Source organism: Talpa occidentalis, unplaced genomic scaffold, assembly GCF_014898055.3.
Source record: "Talpa occidentalis isolate TD23 unplaced genomic scaffold, MPIMG_talOcc4v2.1, whole genome shotgun sequence".
Taxonomy (NCBI): Eukaryota; Metazoa; Chordata; class Mammalia; order Eulipotyphla; family Talpidae; genus Talpa; species Talpa occidentalis.
The window spans coordinates 7920015-7937801 of record NW_026555331.1 but is presented as its reverse complement, the minus strand read 5'-3'; the positions used below and the strand labels follow the sequence as shown (position 1 = coordinate 7937801).

General features: G+C 55.7%; 2 protein-coding genes across 3 annotated transcripts in view; one reads left to right on the top strand and one right to left on the bottom strand.

The window, feature by feature from the left end:
- The window catches only part of TG (thyroglobulin), a 168462-nt gene that overhangs the window by 135986 nt on the left and 14689 nt on the right, over window positions 1–17787 (top strand). The window contains exons 43-46 of the mRNA XM_037513233.1: window positions 5240–5404; window positions 6272–6439; window positions 14580–14767; window positions 17168–17275. Coding sequence (XP_037369130.1) covers window positions 5240–5404; window positions 6272–6439; window positions 14580–14767; window positions 17168–17275 — 629 coding nt within the window. The remainder of the gene's footprint in view (window positions 1–5239; window positions 5405–6271; window positions 6440–14579; window positions 14768–17167; window positions 17276–17787) is intronic.
- Window positions 1–17787, bottom strand: part of SLA (Src like adaptor) — a 65054-nt gene that overhangs the window by 39955 nt on the left and 7312 nt on the right. Inside the window, exon 1 of one of the 2 annotated variants that reach the window (XM_054691966.1) lies at window positions 12335–12624. The exons of the other annotated variant lie outside the window; for it this stretch is intronic. The gene's annotated coding sequence lies outside the window, so the exon portion shown is untranslated. Of the gene's footprint in view, window positions 1–12334; window positions 12625–17787 lie in introns of those variants that run through there. 2 annotated transcript variants of the gene reach the window in all.

The window sequence follows — 17787 nt, the reverse complement described above, 5'->3', positions numbered from 1 at the left end:
TGTTTATTTTCTCTCAGAAAAAAATATATCTACATACCTTTTGACCCAGTAATTTCTTATATGAGGAAATTGTCGTGGACAAGTAAATAGATTTAGTTATGAAGATGTACACTGCAGTATCGCCTAGAACAATGGCTTTTATTAAATATTAGTTGAATAGTGACCCTTTGTAATGCCCATACTGCTAAGTGAAAATTGTCTCATTTTACTACAATAACCCTATGGAAGTTCTCCAGACATGATGTTCCTTCTTCTAGGGGAAGAGAGGGGGCCAGTCAGACGGCTACATATCAGAGCTGGGATTTCCAGGGAAGCCATACTTCATGGCCTGCAGGTTCTTCTGGCCTCTCTACAACCCTCCCCCAAAAGCCCAAACCCCCAACTCATGCTGGCATCAGGGACTGTCTCATGAATGAACAGGCATCGCACTGAATGATATCCACAGTGGACCACTGAAGGCAGAAGACAGATTCAAAACCAAGATGGTCTTGCTTATTTCTTACATATAAATGGATGGTTGAATGGATGGATGGACAGAGAGCTGATACATAGGTACAACTCTTTTTGGAACCAAGTGGGAAATGTATCAATGTCCAATATTTTTATCATTCTGACTTACTTTGCCACACCTAATTCCCTCAGCTCCCTCCAATTGTGCTGCATTTCATCCTTTCTTGTGGCTTTGTAATACTCCATGTGTGATCTTGATCATCTGTCAGAGGACTTGTAGGCTGCTTCCAAGTCCCAGCTGTTGTAAATAATGCTGCTATGAACATCGTCATCCATTTACTTTAACATTTATATATGATTTATTTAATTTTACTTTTTGATTCTGTCTTCTGACAACCACCAATCTGCCCTCTATATCCGCAAGCTTGGGGTTTTTTTTTTTTTTTTTTTTTTTTTTGAATCTACATATACATAAGATCATAAGTTATTTGTATTTCTTTTTTTTTTTTTAAGATTTATGCATACAAGAACTGGGGTGTAAGCCAGAGGTGTGGGGGGTGAGAGGATTCACCAGAGAGAGTGGGGAGCAGAACAGGCAGCTGTACTGAAACCGACTGCTGAGGGGAGCAGTGGGCGAGGCAGGAGAGGTCTGCCGCGCCATGTGGGTAGCTCGCTGGCCGGGGATTGAACTCGTGCTACAGTGGCTGCAGATAGCTTGATAGTGCTGTCTTTAACCCCTTGCGCCACCAGGGAGGCCCCAGTTATTTGTGTTTCTATGTCTTATTTCACTTACCATAATGCCCTTAATGTCTCTATCCACGTTATTCTAAATAGCAAGATTCCATTCTTGTTTAATGACTGAATAATATCCATGTGTATATGTAACAGTTCTCTTTATCCACTCAGCTGTGGATGGACACTTGGCTTTTTTAAATAATGTACACGGGGGCACATACATCTTCTCAAGTTAGTTTTAGTGTTTTCATTTTCTTCAGAGGAATACTCAGAAGTGAAATTGCTAGATCATCTGGTAGTTCTACTTTTAAATTTCTGAGGAAGCTACATGCTGTTTTCCATGGTGCCTGCACCGGTCACTCTTTCCAACTGCGGGTTGGGTTCCCTTTTCTCTACATCCTCACCAAAAGTTACACAATTTTAAGGTGGAAAGATGGAGATGGAGCGAGCCTGGGGGCTTGGCACCTGCCCCACAGGGGGGGGCGGGAGAGGAGCAGCCCCAGCTAAGCTGCTCGCCTCCTGCTCCTTCCTGCACGCGGGGAGATCAGGCGGCTCGTCTTCCTGCAGGTGTCCTGCAGTCAGTCACGATTTGTGAAGAACGACCTTATTTTCTTACAGAGGGGGTTATTTGCAGAGTTTTAAAGAGAATGACAGAGTAGAATTAGTCAATTAGGAGGCGTGCAGTAGTCCTGGTAGTAACGGAACTGAGGAACAAGCTGCGGGAGCCAGGAGAACATGTGAGCAGCAGGGGCTCCCTGCCGAGCCCCCCACCAGGAATTCCACAAGGCCTTCCTGGTCTGTGAGGTGGCACTTCACGGCTGAGGGAACGGAGGCTTAGAGGGGAAGCATTTTGTGCACACACACACACACACACACACCCCACACACGTGACGCAGCCCATTCACTGAGCCTCCTTCAACCCTCAGGGCCATACACCTCAGCCACGATCCTCCCTGGCTCTGTGGGGTCCCGCGTGACCCAGCTCCACCGAGGCAGACACTGAGCTTCCCAGCACCCTCCGACCCCCATAAGGCAGACATCGTCGCTGTGCCCTTCCTAGATGAGGAATCACGGGAAAGGAGAGGGGTGGAGTCTCCAGGAAGGAGAGGAGAAGAGGAGCCAGCACCTCCCCAGGGTCACTCCACCTAGACCCACCTCCTCTGACTCACAGACCCCCCCGAGGGCAGACCTGGGGTCTCCTAGGACAGCCTCCTTGTCCTGGAAACCAGCCCCTTCTGTTGCTTTGCTCAGAGGCAGCTTCTTAGGGGAAGAAGTCTCGTGAGTGCTTCCTCCTGGGACTCACTGGGGTCCATCTCCTGTAAGTCGTTTGTGTGTGTGTGTGTGTGTGTGTGCGCACTCGTGCGTGCTTCTGAGTTTGTGTCTGAGGATGGGTGTATGTATCTGTGTGTGAGTGTAGGTGTGTATATCAGAGTGTGTGTTTCTGAGAATTTGTGTGCTTGTGAGTATGTTTGTGTGTGTCTGTGTTTCTGAGGGAGTGTCTCTGTGTGAGTGTGTGTGTGTGTGTGTGAGGGAGTGTTTTTGTGAATATGTATGCCTCTCTGTATGTTTGTGTGTGAGTGTATCTAAATGTAAGTTTGTGAGTGTGTCTGAGTGTGTGTGGTGTGTGTGTTGTGTTGGTATATTTCTGAGTGTGTGTATCTGAGTGTGTCCATTTGTATGTAGTTGTGTGTGTTGTTGTGTCCATATGTTTCTGAGTGTGTCTGTGTATTTCTGAGGGAGTGTCTCCGTGTGAATGTGTGTGCCAGGGTGAGTGTTTCTGAGTGTGCGTGTGTGAGTGTGCATCTGTGTCTTTCTGCCTGTGACTGGGTGTGATTATCATGTGCTTGAGGGAGCAGGCCTGGCTCTGTGGTGGCAGTGATGGTTAACTGAGGTCAGGGCACCTCCAGGAAGAAAAAGCTGTGGCCAGCAATTGTGGTTTTGCCCCAAGCTATTTTTAAAGTTAAATAAGCAAAAACAGCGAGCCGGAAGCTCCCGGTTCTTAGTAACTTGAGCAGATCTGGATGAAGTGTGGGCAGGGGCTTAGGGGCTGCTGATGAAGGGCAGGCTGACCCCCAGCCTGCAGCGGGCCTGTGAGGCCCCGTGCGATGCACTCCCTGCACGAGAGGGCACCCAGCCCCAGCCATCTTCACAACCCCACGAGATATGGCCCCGTCCTGTGCGCAAGGCTGGGGTCGCCATCCCCAGGTGCCAGGCCCCCTGCCCCAGGCCACTGCATCAGCAAGTAACTGGGTGTGAACTGGCCCCAAAAACCCTCAGCAAATACTCTGCACAGCACCCCATTCTCTGTCTCCAATCGAGGGCTTCAGAGTGAGGGCTGAGCTGGCCGTTGGCTTGTTTACCCACTGATTTTCCATGAAGAACGAGGTTTCCTTCAGCAAGATCAATTAAAACAAAGTCCTCAAAGAGAGGAAAGTTCTCTAAGCCATCTTGTCTCTGTCACCCACGCGTTCTACCACTTCCTCAAGTCAGCCAAGCCAGCTTTTTATAGCTGTTTAGAATGTCACAAACATCAGAGGCCCCTTCCTCAAATCCATGTCCCCCCACACCCCACCTGTGAGGCAGAGGGCACAGGGACTGCTCCTCAGCCATCCCTGCCATGGCCTGCTCAGTTTGCAGTTGAGAGCATTGGGCCTTGACCTTGGACTAGTGTGTATATGTGAATAAGCGTGTGAGTGTGTCCGTGTGTGTATGTGTATATTCATACATGCATGTGAGAATATACATAAATATGCATACATGCAGGTTACAGGTATGTATATACACGCGTGACCACATATGTTAGCATACATGTGTGAGGATGTATGTGAATTACGAACATGCATGGGTGCGTGTGTGCGAATGTCTATTTGCTTGTGCGTGTGTGTGTTCTCTAAGACAAAGAGCATCAGTGGTTCTCAGAAGAGCCGACCCTTCATCAACGGAGAGGAAGCTCAAGGGCACAGGGACTCACCATGGGGCTGCAGGCTCCCCCCACTATCTGAAAGTAGAATGTTCCTACATGCTATGATTTGGTTATTTGGGGATCTGGGAATGTTGTTGCCATTCATTTATATAGAATACTATCTTAGCAGTAAGTCCAGCTGCCCCCACGAAGAGGCTGGTCATAGGACTAGAACTTTCTACTCCCCACTAGGGTCCTGGAGACAGCAGACTCCAGCCCAGTCTCCTGAAGCCACAGGCTGGCCCTGCCCCTTGCAAGATATCTGGCCCTGGTCCAGTGACTTGCTTTCCTTATTTCTCTCTTTCCATCTTCGTGCAGAGGGGACAGTCACATCGGCTAATGTCAGAGCTGCTGTGAGCATACGATGGGGGAAACAGGGCAAGCTCTCAAGCGAGTCCGCGTCCTCAGCCTTTCCTGCTGCACGGCCGAGCAGCTGGGTCTGAGCTAGAGGTGGAGGCCAGTGGCCGAGGATGGGCCTGGGCTCCCTCCCTAGCTAAGACCCTCCCCTCTGCTCTCTCCCACTCTGAGCTGATGGCCTGATTCCATCTAGTGTCCTGGCTCCTTGCTGACCCTCCTGGAATGCGGAGCTCCTAGGGCCGCAGAGGGGACAGTCCTGGCCAGCCGGCGTTGAGCAGATTGCCTTCACGCTGCTGGAACAGCTCCCTGTATTTCTGTCCTCTACTGCCCAGCCCCGCGTTCCCCACAGCCAGGTCAGCTGTTTGTGGCAGGAGCCCAGGGGTGGTGGTGCTGCAGCTTCACCTCTCCTGGACGCCCACCCAGAGGACGTTTCTGATCCACTTGTGAAATCATCAATCCTTTGCTTCCATTTACATCATAGCCAAGAGAGAAGACCTCTCTGCCCCGTGCCCCACTTCACAGATGAGGAACTGAGGCTAGGGAGACACTCGCTCCAGATGGCACAGTGTGTTGATAGGATGTTGATACAACCCAAGCCCCCACACACCAGGGCGCCCCCAGGGTCCTGGCCCTGAACATGGGGGATGGCTGCAGAGCCCTGTGGTGGGCTGGGGCTGTGGCTGCGCGGGGCCGGGGCCGGTCTGGTGCAGGCTCTGAGCGTGCTCTCTCCTCCAGGGTGGCTCCGCACTGTCCCCGGCTGCGGTCATCAGCCCAGAAAGGGCTCAGCAGCAGGCAGCTGCTTTGGCAAAGGACCTCGGCTGCCCCACCTCGCCCATCCCAGGAATGGTGTCCTGCCTCCGCCAGACGCCCGCCAGCACCCTCAACGAGGCCCAGACCAAGGTGCGCATGTGTGTGCCAGGCTGGGGGACCTTACAGTGGAAACCAGGCCTAGAAGGGCGATGTGGTCAGCCAAGACTGCTCGCTGACCGATGACCAGCCAGAGTTGGACGCGCGTTTCCTCACCCCAGTGTGGGGCAGGGGCCGCAGCCTGTCCTGGCCTTGGATGCACATGGAAGGCTGTCCCGTCCCTGCAGGTAGATTTATCTACAAGGTGGGAATAATGACATGGCCCTGATAGAGGAGGATAAAATGATGCACCACAGGAAAGGGTCTTGCCTCTGCCAGGACTGTGGTGGCACCGGGTCTGGTGATACTCCTGGCCCCATCCTCTTTAGAGAGGACAGCGTGTGCTTCCTCTTCCGGCCTGCTCACAACCCATGGCCTCTGGCTGACCCTGACTCACTGCAGGAGTACGAACAGGAAGGAACCTGGCCATCAGGGCTGCGGGTTTGAGCCCCAGGCAGCAAGCCTGGACGCCCAGGCCTGAGTGGCTCTCATGTCTTCTGGCCCTCATGGGTGGGCTGGTCAGGTGGTGTCTGATGCTATCGGATCCTGCCCTCGGCCACCACCACTTCCTCCAGCACAGTCTCCTCCTGCCTTTCTCACACCCTTCTAGACACATGCTTTCCCATTGTTGTAAAGAGGTTCTGGAAAGTTCTTCTGGAGACTAACCCAGTACTCAGAGGAAACCTGGCCTTCCAGCCCTGGGCCTGCACCTGGTATCCTGCCTGACTGGCTCTTTCATCTCCCAAAAGGATGACCAACCTTTCTTTCCCAGCTTCAGCAAAGCAATGCTACTGATTATTCTAGAACCATTGTCTTAAAATCCACACAACTCACAGCCTCCATCCCTTTCACTCAATGCAGCTCCTGGCGGTGAGTGGCCCTTTCCACTACTGGGGGCCTGTGGTTGATGGCCAGTACATCGTAGAGGCTCCTGCCAGAGCCCTGCAGAGGTCCCCTAGGGCCAAGGTGGACCTGCTCACTGGGATGTCCCAGGACGACGGGCTCATCATCAGAGCCAAGGCTGTGAAGGTAGGCCGGGGCACCTCACAGCTCCCCATGGTTCTGCCTCTCATGGTCTGACCTTGGTCAAGAGTCACTGAGGACTTACTGCAGGTTGCAGAACAACCTCTGACAACCTTCCCTGTGCAGAGGCTCTGGAAGGAGTTTGGGAGGAGGGATGATGAATCGATATGGGGGTGTGGAGGGGTCAGACAAAAGCCCCTTGCTGCATGGGAGCAGCATAGTGCCACTCAGCATAGTGCCACTCACCAGTGGCACCTGTGAGTGAGTCGCTGTGGGAACTGACCGGCTGGCCAAGGGGCTTTGTGGCTTCAGGATTCCTGGCCCTGGAGCTCCCCCTCCATGAAGGGTGCTCGTCCCCAAGAGAAGATCTGGGCAGATGGGGGGCCCCCAGCCTGGCAGAGAAACCCAAACACCAGGCTACCTACCCGGGTGTCCTATCCAGGAGAGCAGACACCACACACCCAGCCAGAGCACTTGCTGAGGCCATTGGAGATACAGCCGAGCAGGAGGAAGTGGGGAGACCTTTTATCTGCCCGAACACACACTTCCTGCTCAGACCAGCCTGGCCCCTCGCTAGGATAGGGCCTGGCCTGGGAAGGCCCAGCTCATTGCTCTCCTGGCAGGCCAAGCCTCCCTTGTCCAGCTGATCCTGACAGTCTCTGGGTGTCCACTTGGGATGGTGGCCCCAGTGTATAAAGCAGCTAGGGGACACACCCTCCTCACAGGCTCTGCAGAGCAAAGGGCATCGTAAGCTCAGTGCAATAAAGAGGATCGTGCATGCGGCCCAGCAGGCCCTGCGCTCCCGGGGCTGTCCCCGTGGGGGCTATGCTCACTCGGGACCATCTTACAGCAAGCAAAGCACCACTTTTGCATGATATATATATAAGCCAGGGTGTTGCCTGGGGTCAATGACTATGGAAAAACTTGGGAAGCCACTCAAATATCTATGAACAGGGATGAGGTTTACTAAATCAAGATACACGCAAACTGTAAAATACTATGCAGATGATAAGAAGAATGAACTAGATACATCTCTGCCCGGTTCAGGGATCCCTGAAATACATTATTAAAAGGAAAACAAAAACCAAGAATACAGAGGAATGTGGAATGAAGGCAGCATTCATATTTAAAAAACAACTAGCCTGTATGTGATGGGCATAATGGTGCATGGTCCTATGTGAAAGGATAATCGTGCAAAAAAGATACAAAGCAAGCAGTTAACATTGGCCACCTCAGGACGCACCGCGAGGTATTATGGATTACCAATATCCTGGTGCTGATTCAGTGGACCCCTCAGCACAGGCTGGAACCGCATGGGTCCACTTAGGCACAGAGTCCTTCAATAAACAGGGTTGGCTGTCTGCGTCTATGGGTCTGTTCAGGGGTGCAACCAGCCGTGGATGCTGGTTGGCTGAATGCATGTTGTGGGCCCCACATACAGACGATTGATGAGAAGGGACTTTGAGCGTCATGGATTTCAGTATCTGAGCAAGGAAGGGAGAAGCCTTGAAATCAGGCCTCTCGGGTCCAAGGCAGGGCTGTAGCTGAGTGCTGGGGGAGTCAAAAGTTACACCTGCATTTTTAACTGTGCAGGGGTTTGCACCCTTAACCCCTGCATTGTTCAATTAGATTATTGCATATCTACATGTTATGTATACATATGTGCATGTGTGTTTGTGTGTATGTGTGTACATATACACATGCGTATGAGAGGAAGGGAAATGAGTGTAGGGGTGTGTGTGTGTGTGTGTGTGTGTGTGTGTGTTGGGGGGATGCGCAGGGCAGAGCTTCGTCACTATCGGCTTCCATCTAGTTCACTCACAGCCCTGGAAAAAGAACTTTGGCTCCTGCCCCGTCTCTCCAATCTTCTGCCGAGCTCCTGTGTGAAACACAGCTCTTACCTCAAGGTGCTGAGACGTTATTATTGAACCAACCGGCCCCCAGGAAGCTCTGAAAAGAAGACCCTCCACAAATAGCCCTGGATTTTCTGCTCTAAGGCAGGGGGTCTTCAGGTTACTTTTGATCAAGGCCCTCGTCAGTTGAAAAACAGCACAGTCATTTAAGTATAAATTACGTTGATGTGTCCTCTTGTACAAAAAACATAAGAAAGAATGTTTTTACGTTCACGCTGCACCCTCCCGTCACCACTCTGGAGACGGCACGTGGGCATGGCGCTTGGCTCTGTGCACCCGCAGAGCAGACAGAGGTGGCCACTGACCCTGGCTGCCCATGTGGCTGCAACACCGCCCTGCAGCGCAGATGGTGGGAGCTGTGGGACAGGTCATCCTCGAGGCTCCAGTTCTTCAGCCCATTCCTGCCACCTCTGACTCCGACAGAGGAAGACCTTCTAGAAGAGGCGCCGGAGCCCAAGGGTCATCCTAGACAGGACAGGCAGGAGGACACAGCCCCAGCCCCAGTGGAAAACCACCCTTCTGGGTGGGGGTGCTGCTCTCCTGGCAGATCTGGGGCTGTGGCTGAGAGGGCTATGTGGCCAGACACCCCGCGGGCTTCCCTGCTCTCTCCCAGAAGCATCTTTGGAGTTCCCTGATTCTGTCCCGAATCTCTGCGTCCCTCCAGCCAGGAGCCCGAATCCAGGACGGGGTCCCTCTCAGCGAGGCACTCACATTCTGCTCCCTGCATTGGCCTCTGAGGCTTCAAGGACGCGTTTCCCTGGTCCACTTGCGGGGCGGCTGCCAACAGGCCTCACCACCCGTGCCGGGGCAGGGCTGGGAAAACGGAGCCGCTGTGAGCCCCGTTCTGCTGCGGTACCCAAACCGCAGTCCCAGCCCTGCTCCCGCGGCACCGTTCTTGCTGCGGCCACCCCCATTTCACACCTCTTCTGCTGGACACGCCTCGTGCAGCTTCTGACCAGTCGGTGGGCCTGCGGGGCGCTGCTGCTGCGGGGAGTGGAGAGGCAGGAGGACATGGGGGGAGCTGGGCAGCCAGCCCCGCGTGGACCGTGTCCTCCAGGCTCTGCCTCCTCCACATGCCTCAGCCCAGGCCACACCCTGCGCGACTGTCCCCGTGCACTCCGGCCTGGCCTAGCCCCTCTGCCTGACCTCGCCACCAGGACGGCTCACGCTCCTCACTCCACACATCCAGCGTGAGCTGCTGTTCCACGCCTGCCCGAATCCCAGCCGCCGGGCTCGCCCGCTGTCCTCGCCGCCCCAGCAGACATAGCTCACCCCTCCAGATGCACAGGCTCCATCCACATGGCATTTTTGCCTCTGCCCCCTCCCCTCTTCGGGACTTCCAGCAGCACATCTGGCTGGTGCTGTTTCAACTTGACTCCAGAAAGCAGCCCTCTCCCACCTCTTCTGCGGTCACTCCAGCCCCTGCTGTCCCCTGGCTGCAGAACAGGTGTGCTGGGCCCTGACTGTCACCCCCATGATGAGAACTACAGTGGCCACAGCAACCCCTTTGCTCTATACAAAGTGGCCTCATCCCACGCAGGGTAAAACCACAATCCTCAGTGACCTCCAAGCCCCTACCGGATGTGACCCCCATTTGCTTCTGATCTCACTGCCTGCTACTCCCCCTTGGCTCACTGTGCTTCAGCCTCACAGCACCCTTGGGTGCTCCTCACAAAGGCCCAGAACAATCCAATGTCGCTTCATGGCTTCTCTTCTCTCTTCTAGGATGTTCCCCAGTAACTTGTTTCCTTCAGGGCCCTACCCTCGGTCAACACCCCTCCCGGATCAAGGTCTCCTCCCTGCCTTTCTCACACCCCTCCAGGCTCACGCTTACCCATCCTTCCTGTGAACCGCACCTTGATATCAGTTGCCTCTTCTAGAATGTTCTTCCCCTGATAACTCACTGTCTCACTTACATCATGGTCTATTTCGTTAGAGAGAACTTACTGGTCACTCTGAAGGGAAAGACAGGGTGTCCCCAGACTTCTGCTCCCCCCTTTCTTGCTCCCAGCCTCAGTCCCCTCCGCACATGTGTCTGTTGTGTTTCTCAACCAGGATAACCAGGATGTGAGCCCCCAGGGCACGAAGCCTATTTTGTTATCTGCTGTATCGCCAGTGCCTGGCACTCAGTGAACATTTATTAGGTTGATAGAATGAACTGTTGGAGAACAGACAATATGCCAGGATTCTAAGTAGGAATCTTCCGGGAAATAATTCACCCTCAGCCAACCCTGTCGAGCAGGGATCATAATCACTAGCTTTTAGATGGGAAACCAGTTTGGAAAGCAGCCTGGACTTGCGCCCAGACGGGCTGCCTCTGCAGGTGTCCTTTTTCCCTGACAGCCCCGGGGAAAAGGCTGCCCTTGCTCCCAGCAAGGCTGTGGGGGACACACAGGGGCATGGCCGCAGCTAGAAGAGGCATGACTCTGTCCAAGGGCTTTGCAGTTCCACCCACGCTCTTTATCTCAACCACAGCGAGGGAGGCCGCTACCCAGGAACTGGCATTTAACACCACTGTACCCAGGAAGAGGCGTCAGAAGTCTGGTGGTGGCCCCAATGCCCTATCACAAGCCATCCATGAAGCCCGGGTTACTGCAGGCCCTCTGGCTCCAAAAGGGGTGCTTTGCCCACAGCCTTGGGAGTGCTGACCTCGGTGTGCTCTGACCTTGGTGTGCTCTGACCTCGGTGTGCTCACCTCAGGGCCCTGCCGGCCATGCTCATAGCCCAGAGAACCCTCAGAACCACACCCAACAGAGGCGCAGCACCTCAGCATGGGCACACGGGCCTAAGTTGGCTGCTGGCCGCTCCAGTGCAGGAGCAAGGGCTTCTTTCATCTCCACACACCCTGCTTGTTGCACCCTCAGCATCCTTCCCCGCCCTCACCTGCTCAGCCCCACACTTAGAGTTAGCTCTGTGCTTTCTCCATTCCCCCACCTGCCATTCGTAGCCGGGAGCCCTGGGATGGCACATCCCCAAAGGCCTCAAGACCACCCATTCTCTGAGCCTCCTGACCTTCACCGGCCCAGCCGCCCCAACCCTCTGTGCTGAGAAGCAGGACATGGCAAGGGCAGCAAATCACATCCGCTGGAGCAGGGTGCACCATGTTCATCCGGTACCAAAACCAGCCTGTCCATCACATGCCACCCGCAAGATGACCACCATGTCCCAGACTCTGCTCAGGGTCTGGGCTTGAGTGCACATTAGATCCCTGCCCTCAAAGAGCTCACAGCAGGTGAGGAGGTGAGAAATGATCAAGAATCCACGAGAAGGCAGAGACGCGTGCTGAGTTGAGCTGAGACGTGCCCTCCTGCCGGGGGCCGCTACGCGCAGAGGGGCCGGGCCTCGCCTACGCCGCCGTCAGCTGAGACGGCACAAGGACAAGGAGCCGGCAGGACCCCTCTCCAGCCTCTGTCAACAGCATGGGGACAGCGTCCTCGGACTCTCATCAGGAGCCTGTCAGTCCTCAGAGCCTGAGCCTCAGTCTCCCTGTCTATAAAATTGGAGATTACTAGAAACATCCTCAGGAAGATGCACAGAGCACCAGACCGGCACCGGTGTCCGGCAGAGTATGTGCTCAACGAATGTTCCTTCTGCACGCAAGTTGCTAAGTGTGCTGTCACGACAGGTGTCCAGAGAATTACCCAGAGAAAGCAGAGGACAGAAGACCAAAGCATCACTGAGTCACCTCGCCTGACCTGAGACTGAGTTTTCAAAACATGCCAGACGCACACACCTGCCTCCTTCTCATGCAAACCAGCATCCGTGCCTCTCGAGCCCACCTCACACAGCACTGCCCCCTGCCCGGGGAGTCCAGGAGGGGTAGGAGACCCCTGGCCAAGTGGACCTCCAGACCCACCCATCACCTTGGCGGAGATGCTCTGGAAACTGGAGGACACCCAGGAAGTCCACGCCTAGACGCTCACCCACCTGCCTCCCAGGCCAGTGCCCCCCAGCAGTCCCAGCCCCGCCTGCCAAGTTGACAACCTACCCACCCGTGGCGCATCAGGGCTGCTGAGACGCCTCCAAAGGCTCCGTTCACGGAGAAGGATCTGGTCTTCCGAAGTAGCAGCTTTCTGCTGAAATTCTTCATCCGTTGCCGTGGCGGGGAATTTTCCCCCTTTTCTCTCTCTTCCTAACTGGTGAAACTGACAGTCTGCCTACACTACCCGGGCCTTCATTTGCATGATCAAAAACAGATTCGTTCCAAGATGCAATGTTCTGCTTCCGCTCCAAGCATCTCCAACCGAGGGGAGATCAGAAACCCCGCGCAGCCCTGCCCTGAGCCTGGCCGGGAGTGGCCTGGTCCAGGAGCAGGTGGACGAGCCGGGGGAGCTGCCAGCGGGAGGGGCGGAGGGGCTGCCTGAGTTGGAACGCGGCACCTGGCAGCCCCAGGCGCTGGCACCAGCCCCAGCATGGGAAATGAAGCCTTTGGTGATAGATTCTAGCGGCGGAGCTGCAGGAGTCCCAGGGTGCACGCAATTTCTTGAAAAGAAGCACTGTGTGCACCCAGGGGTGGGCAGGTGTGAGGGTCTGGTCCTGGGTAGTGCAGTGCCCTCTAGGGAGCCCAGGACCTGGAATCAGAAAAGGGGTCTCAGTTCTGGCTTCAGCCGTGCCATTTAGTCGAGTTACTTACCCAGCCCGAGCTGCAGTTTCTTTATCCTTCCAGCGGGCTCCGTGAGACCCGCCCTGCCTGCCTGTCTCCTGCTGCGTTCTGAGCGGACCTCCAAGCAGGGCTCCGCTCTGGGGCTGCCTGGCTCCCCAGAGCCCCCATCACCTCGTCTAATCCCACCCACCATGTGGCCCAGCAAGGTGGGGATCCGAGGGGTTGACTCCCCGCCATAGTAAAAATTATATTTTATGACTGTCCTGGTGAGAGATGAATGTCAGCCAGACTGGATTCATTATTGTAAATGTGTTATCATTTTAATTTTCATATTATTTTAAAAGAAATTTAAAGGAAAAAGTTTTCATGGACCCTAAAATTATGGTGGGCTGTGGGCATGACGGGGAAGCTGGACCCTCGCCCCTGACCGCGCGCGCTGAATGGCAGAAGCAGGAGCCCCCCCTGCTTTAATTCAATACACATTTATTAGGGGGCTCTCCTCTAGACGCCGGGGAAAGTTTAGCCAGGAGAGACCGAGCTCCTGGCTTGTGAGTTTCTGTTCTGGTGGGGTCCGGGCGAGGGTGATGTGTGAGCAAATGCATTCAGGTCTTGAGACTGCAGACTCGGGGCGGGGTGCTGACGAGAACCGAAAGGCAACGGGAGGGAAGTGGCGCAACGGGCCAAATGCTTTCGCAGGGAAGTTGGGGGGGTGTGTGGAGCGGGACTCGCGTGACAAGGGCCGCCTTCGGGAAGAGCTAGTGCAAAGGCCCTGAGGCAGAGCTTGGGCGGGGGCCCAGCAGCCAGCGTGCTGGAAACTTTGGGGATATTGGCTGGAGCGTTCGACGGGGAGATTGTTGGGGACCTGTTTGGGGCCATCTCGCAGCCTCGGGAAGTGGTTTCATTCCATGCCCAGGGGGTAGCTGTCGCTGCGCTTTAAGCGAGGTAGTGATTTCATTATTCATCTTTTTATTTAAAAAAAAAAAGAACAGTGGCAGCTCTGGGGAAGTCGACAAAGGAGAGGTGACCGAGGAAGACGAGGCCCAGGGAGCCAGCTAGTTAAGGCAAACGAGGCCATCGGGCATGGGGCACTGTGAGAAACAGCGGGATTCGGGGTACAGCATGGGCTGCAGTTGGGAGTTGAGGGGGTCGGAGCCAGAACACGGCCTTGGAAGAAACCCGGAGGAGGGGATGTCACCAAAGCCAGGAGCACAAGGATTTCTGAGGGAAGCAGAGGCCCAGGGCCGCCTGGCCTGGCCGCAGTGCGGGACGCAGGCTGGCCCTGGCCCTGGCCTTGCAGGATGGGACGCCCGCAGACCTGGAGAGGCGCCGTTCCAGTGGGCCGGGAAGGGGCGGCGGCAGGGAAGCAAGTAATGGGGAAATGGCCGCCCCCCAAGTGTGTCCCCTTCCCGGGACTGCCGCTGTCCTAGCAGAGGAGCCCCCCGCGCCTTGCCCGCCCGAAGAGGAGGACACGGACCTCAGGGCTGGGCAGCGGCAGCCAGCTCGGCTCCCGGGCCCTCGCGCCCCGTCCCACTGCTTCCCGGGGCGAAACTCCCGGACCAAGGACTCCAGGGAGACTGACTTGGCCTTCTAGAATCTGGGGAGTTTTCACATTATTTTTTCTTTTTTAAAGCAATTTGAGGAAAGTCAAGGCCGGACCAGCAGCAAAACGGCCTTCTACCAGGCGCTGCAGAACTCCCTGGGCGGCGCGGGCGCGGGCGCGGGCGCGGGCGTGCGGGCGGCTGCCGAGTGGTACTACTCCCTGGAGCACTCCCAGGACGACTACGCCGCCTTCTCCAGGGCCCTGGAGAACGCCACTCGGTGGGTGAGGCAGCCCGGCCATGCCCTGGCCTTTCAGGCGCTGTGCTTCTCTCTGTAACATCCCTTCTGCCTACAATGCCGGGGCGGGGGCGGCCCACCAAGGGGGAAATGAGGGGTGACCCCAACTTGCCTCCAGGAGGCACAGCTACAGTGCCTTGGCGTGTCCTGTGCCAAGAAGCAAAGCTCTGGGAATGCCGCGACCTCCTGCCCACCCCAGCCAGCCGCTCACCCTGGCCTGGCCCCACTTCCGCCAGCCCAGCCTTCTCCCTCTCGACCTGGGAGAGACAAGGGCGGGGGCTTTTGTGGGCAATGCACAGGCCCAGCAGCGTCAGTATTTTCCAAGCTCCCCCAGGGGGCGCAGAGTGCACCCCACACATGGAAGCAGAGATGTAACGTGGGGAAGACTTGCTGCCCAATGTTGCCCCGAAAACATCAGCAGGTCCAACGCTCCTGATAGGGCTCCACACAGCCACTTTCTTGGGGTGCTGCACTCACTGGCCATGTGTTTTGTCCCCCTGCATTACTCAGGCTCCCTCCCTTGGGGACATCTCCCCAAGCCCCACCCCAGCACAGTGCATGAATGCCCCCACCCCTGCAGGCTCTGCTGTCCACAGAGCACCTCTCTCTCAGCACTGTCCCACACTTCATGGGGAGCAGCTGTCTCCCCTCCCATGGCAGCTGTTGCATGTGAGTGCGTGGCCTCGGGAGCTCAGGGAATATGCTTTGATAGGAACTTAACAGCCAGGGCCCCCGCCCTCTCTGCCTGTAGACCCCTGGCATGAGACCATGGGGTGCCAGCTCTCATGTCAGCCACAAGCTCCTTGACATGCTCTGTTTCCCTGGTGGGCTCCCCCTCTGCACAGGAAGAAAATGGGGCATCTCCTACTCTCTAGCTCCTTCCCTCTCTCCCGAGTCTGGCCACCCTAGCCTTTGCTCCTTGTCCCTGAGGACAGAACCTGGGATGAACTGGACGCAGCTGGAAGAACATTCCACCCACTGTCCTGCGTGGTCTCCCCACCCAGGTATCTGTGGTTTCCCTGCAGGGGTCACTAGCTCAGAATAGACTCTGTGCTCCTGCCGGGATCTTGGGACCAATAAGACTCCACTTTCCCCGCAGTGGAGACTCCAGCTTTGAACCAAGCAGCCAGCAGCTATTTCTGGAGGCCCAGGCTTGTAGGGAGGCACCGTAAGAACTCACAGATGTCCAAGTCCCAGACCCTGGAGCCTCAGACCAGGCGGGACTGACTCAGATCTGTGTTGTGGAAAGAGCTCAGGTTTAGAGTCTAGAAAACCTGCACCCTTGCCCCAGCTTTGCTTTCGACTGGCATTGAGGAGTTCTTACTCCTCACATTATTGTGAGGTCTGTGGTGTGGCAGGTAACCAAGGAAGGCTTCCTAGAAGAGGTGGACTCCAGTCCTTTCTTAGCTCAGGCTCTCTCCTCTCCAGGTCAGACTGAGGCCATGGCCTCCCTGGGGCTATGGTGTGTGACTCTCCCTGTCCTGCTCAGCACTTCTCAGGGGGCCCATGAGATGACCTACACACTGGCCCCACCCTCCCTCCCAGCCTTCCCCAAAAGCACTTGAGACGCCTGATGCACTCACCAAAGGAGGGGGTGTCCACCTGCCGTAAAGGGGGTGACATGCTCCCCATTGAGTGACTTTCCTGGGTATTATGGACTTAAGGATTATAAAATCTTAGCAGGGTGGGTCTCAGTGGCCCCAATTCTCAGTTGTAGAGATGGAGGTGCAAGGAGATGCAGGAGATCCTGAGTGGGCCCCAGGCCAGCCAAGACCTGCGTGAATCCCCAGGCCAGCCCTGCATACCACATGCCCAGCACCCCTCAAGCAGGACTGTGTGCTGTGTGATTTAGAAGCTGGGGCTTCAGGAGTAGATTCACATCCCCCACAGAGGAAGAGCAAATGTGAAGCATTGGGCATCCAAGATAGGGTTGCTAGCCTCCTCACTTATATTCTGGACAGGGTAGTGCCTTGCTGGGGCTGCCCTGGGCCTTGTTGGGTTCTTAGTGGCATCTCTGGCCCCTCCCCACTAGATGCCAGTAGAAACCTTTCCCGCGGTAACCAAGAAAAATGTTCCCCAGACATTAGCAACACCCCTGGGGATGGGGCGCTGCATTGAGCGCCCAGGGTGAGACAGTGAGGGACACGGCCTTGAGGAAGATGTTTGCCCTGGGTTTCTTGGTGCTCAGAGGCATTGGAGGGCCTCTGGTGTGTGACCAGAGCTGGGGTAGGGCAGTCCGGACCAGGAGCTGACAGCGGAGCCAGCTGCAGGCTGGGCAGGATGCTCGATGGCCGAAGGGTCCCTTGCCTGGGAGGGTCCATCACCGGCTTCTTAGAGCTCCGTGCTCATGGTGCTGAGGCTCCCCCACCCCCCTTTCTGCAGGGACTACTTTATCACCTGCCCTGTGATCGATATGGCCGCCCACTGGGCACGCGGGGCCCGAGGAAACGTCTTCCTGTACCACGCTCCAGAGAGCTACGGCCACAGCAGGTAAGGCGGCCGGGCGGCGTGGCACATGCTGGCACACAAAGGGGCGCGGCAGGGCCCTCACGTCTGTGATCCGCGGGGAAGCAGAGATGGGAGGGTGGGGTCGAGGTGCAAGTCCTGCTCCGTGGCCCGGTCAAGGCCTCGCCCTCTCTGGGCGTCTGTGTCATCATCGCAGCAGGTGCGGTGGTGGCGGCTGCTGGGTCTCAGTGACGTGGGAGGTGGGGCCATAACGGACTCGGACGCACTTTGGGATGCTGCGTCAGCTGCAGTGACCTGGTTGGCCTGGCTTGGGGAGCAGGCTTCTTATCAGTCCTGCCTGCGCGTACCTCTAAAATCTGACCACTTCGCTTAATGTAAGAAAATGACTTTCCAAGGAGACAAGGGTCTTCTTGGAAGGAACAACAGGAAAATTTTGTTTACCTCTCATTCATTGACCGTTCTTCCTTCCCAGAGTAAGGTATTTCAATGTACTGTATAATCAAAGTCTCAAGAGCAGTAAATTGATCATCATGGGA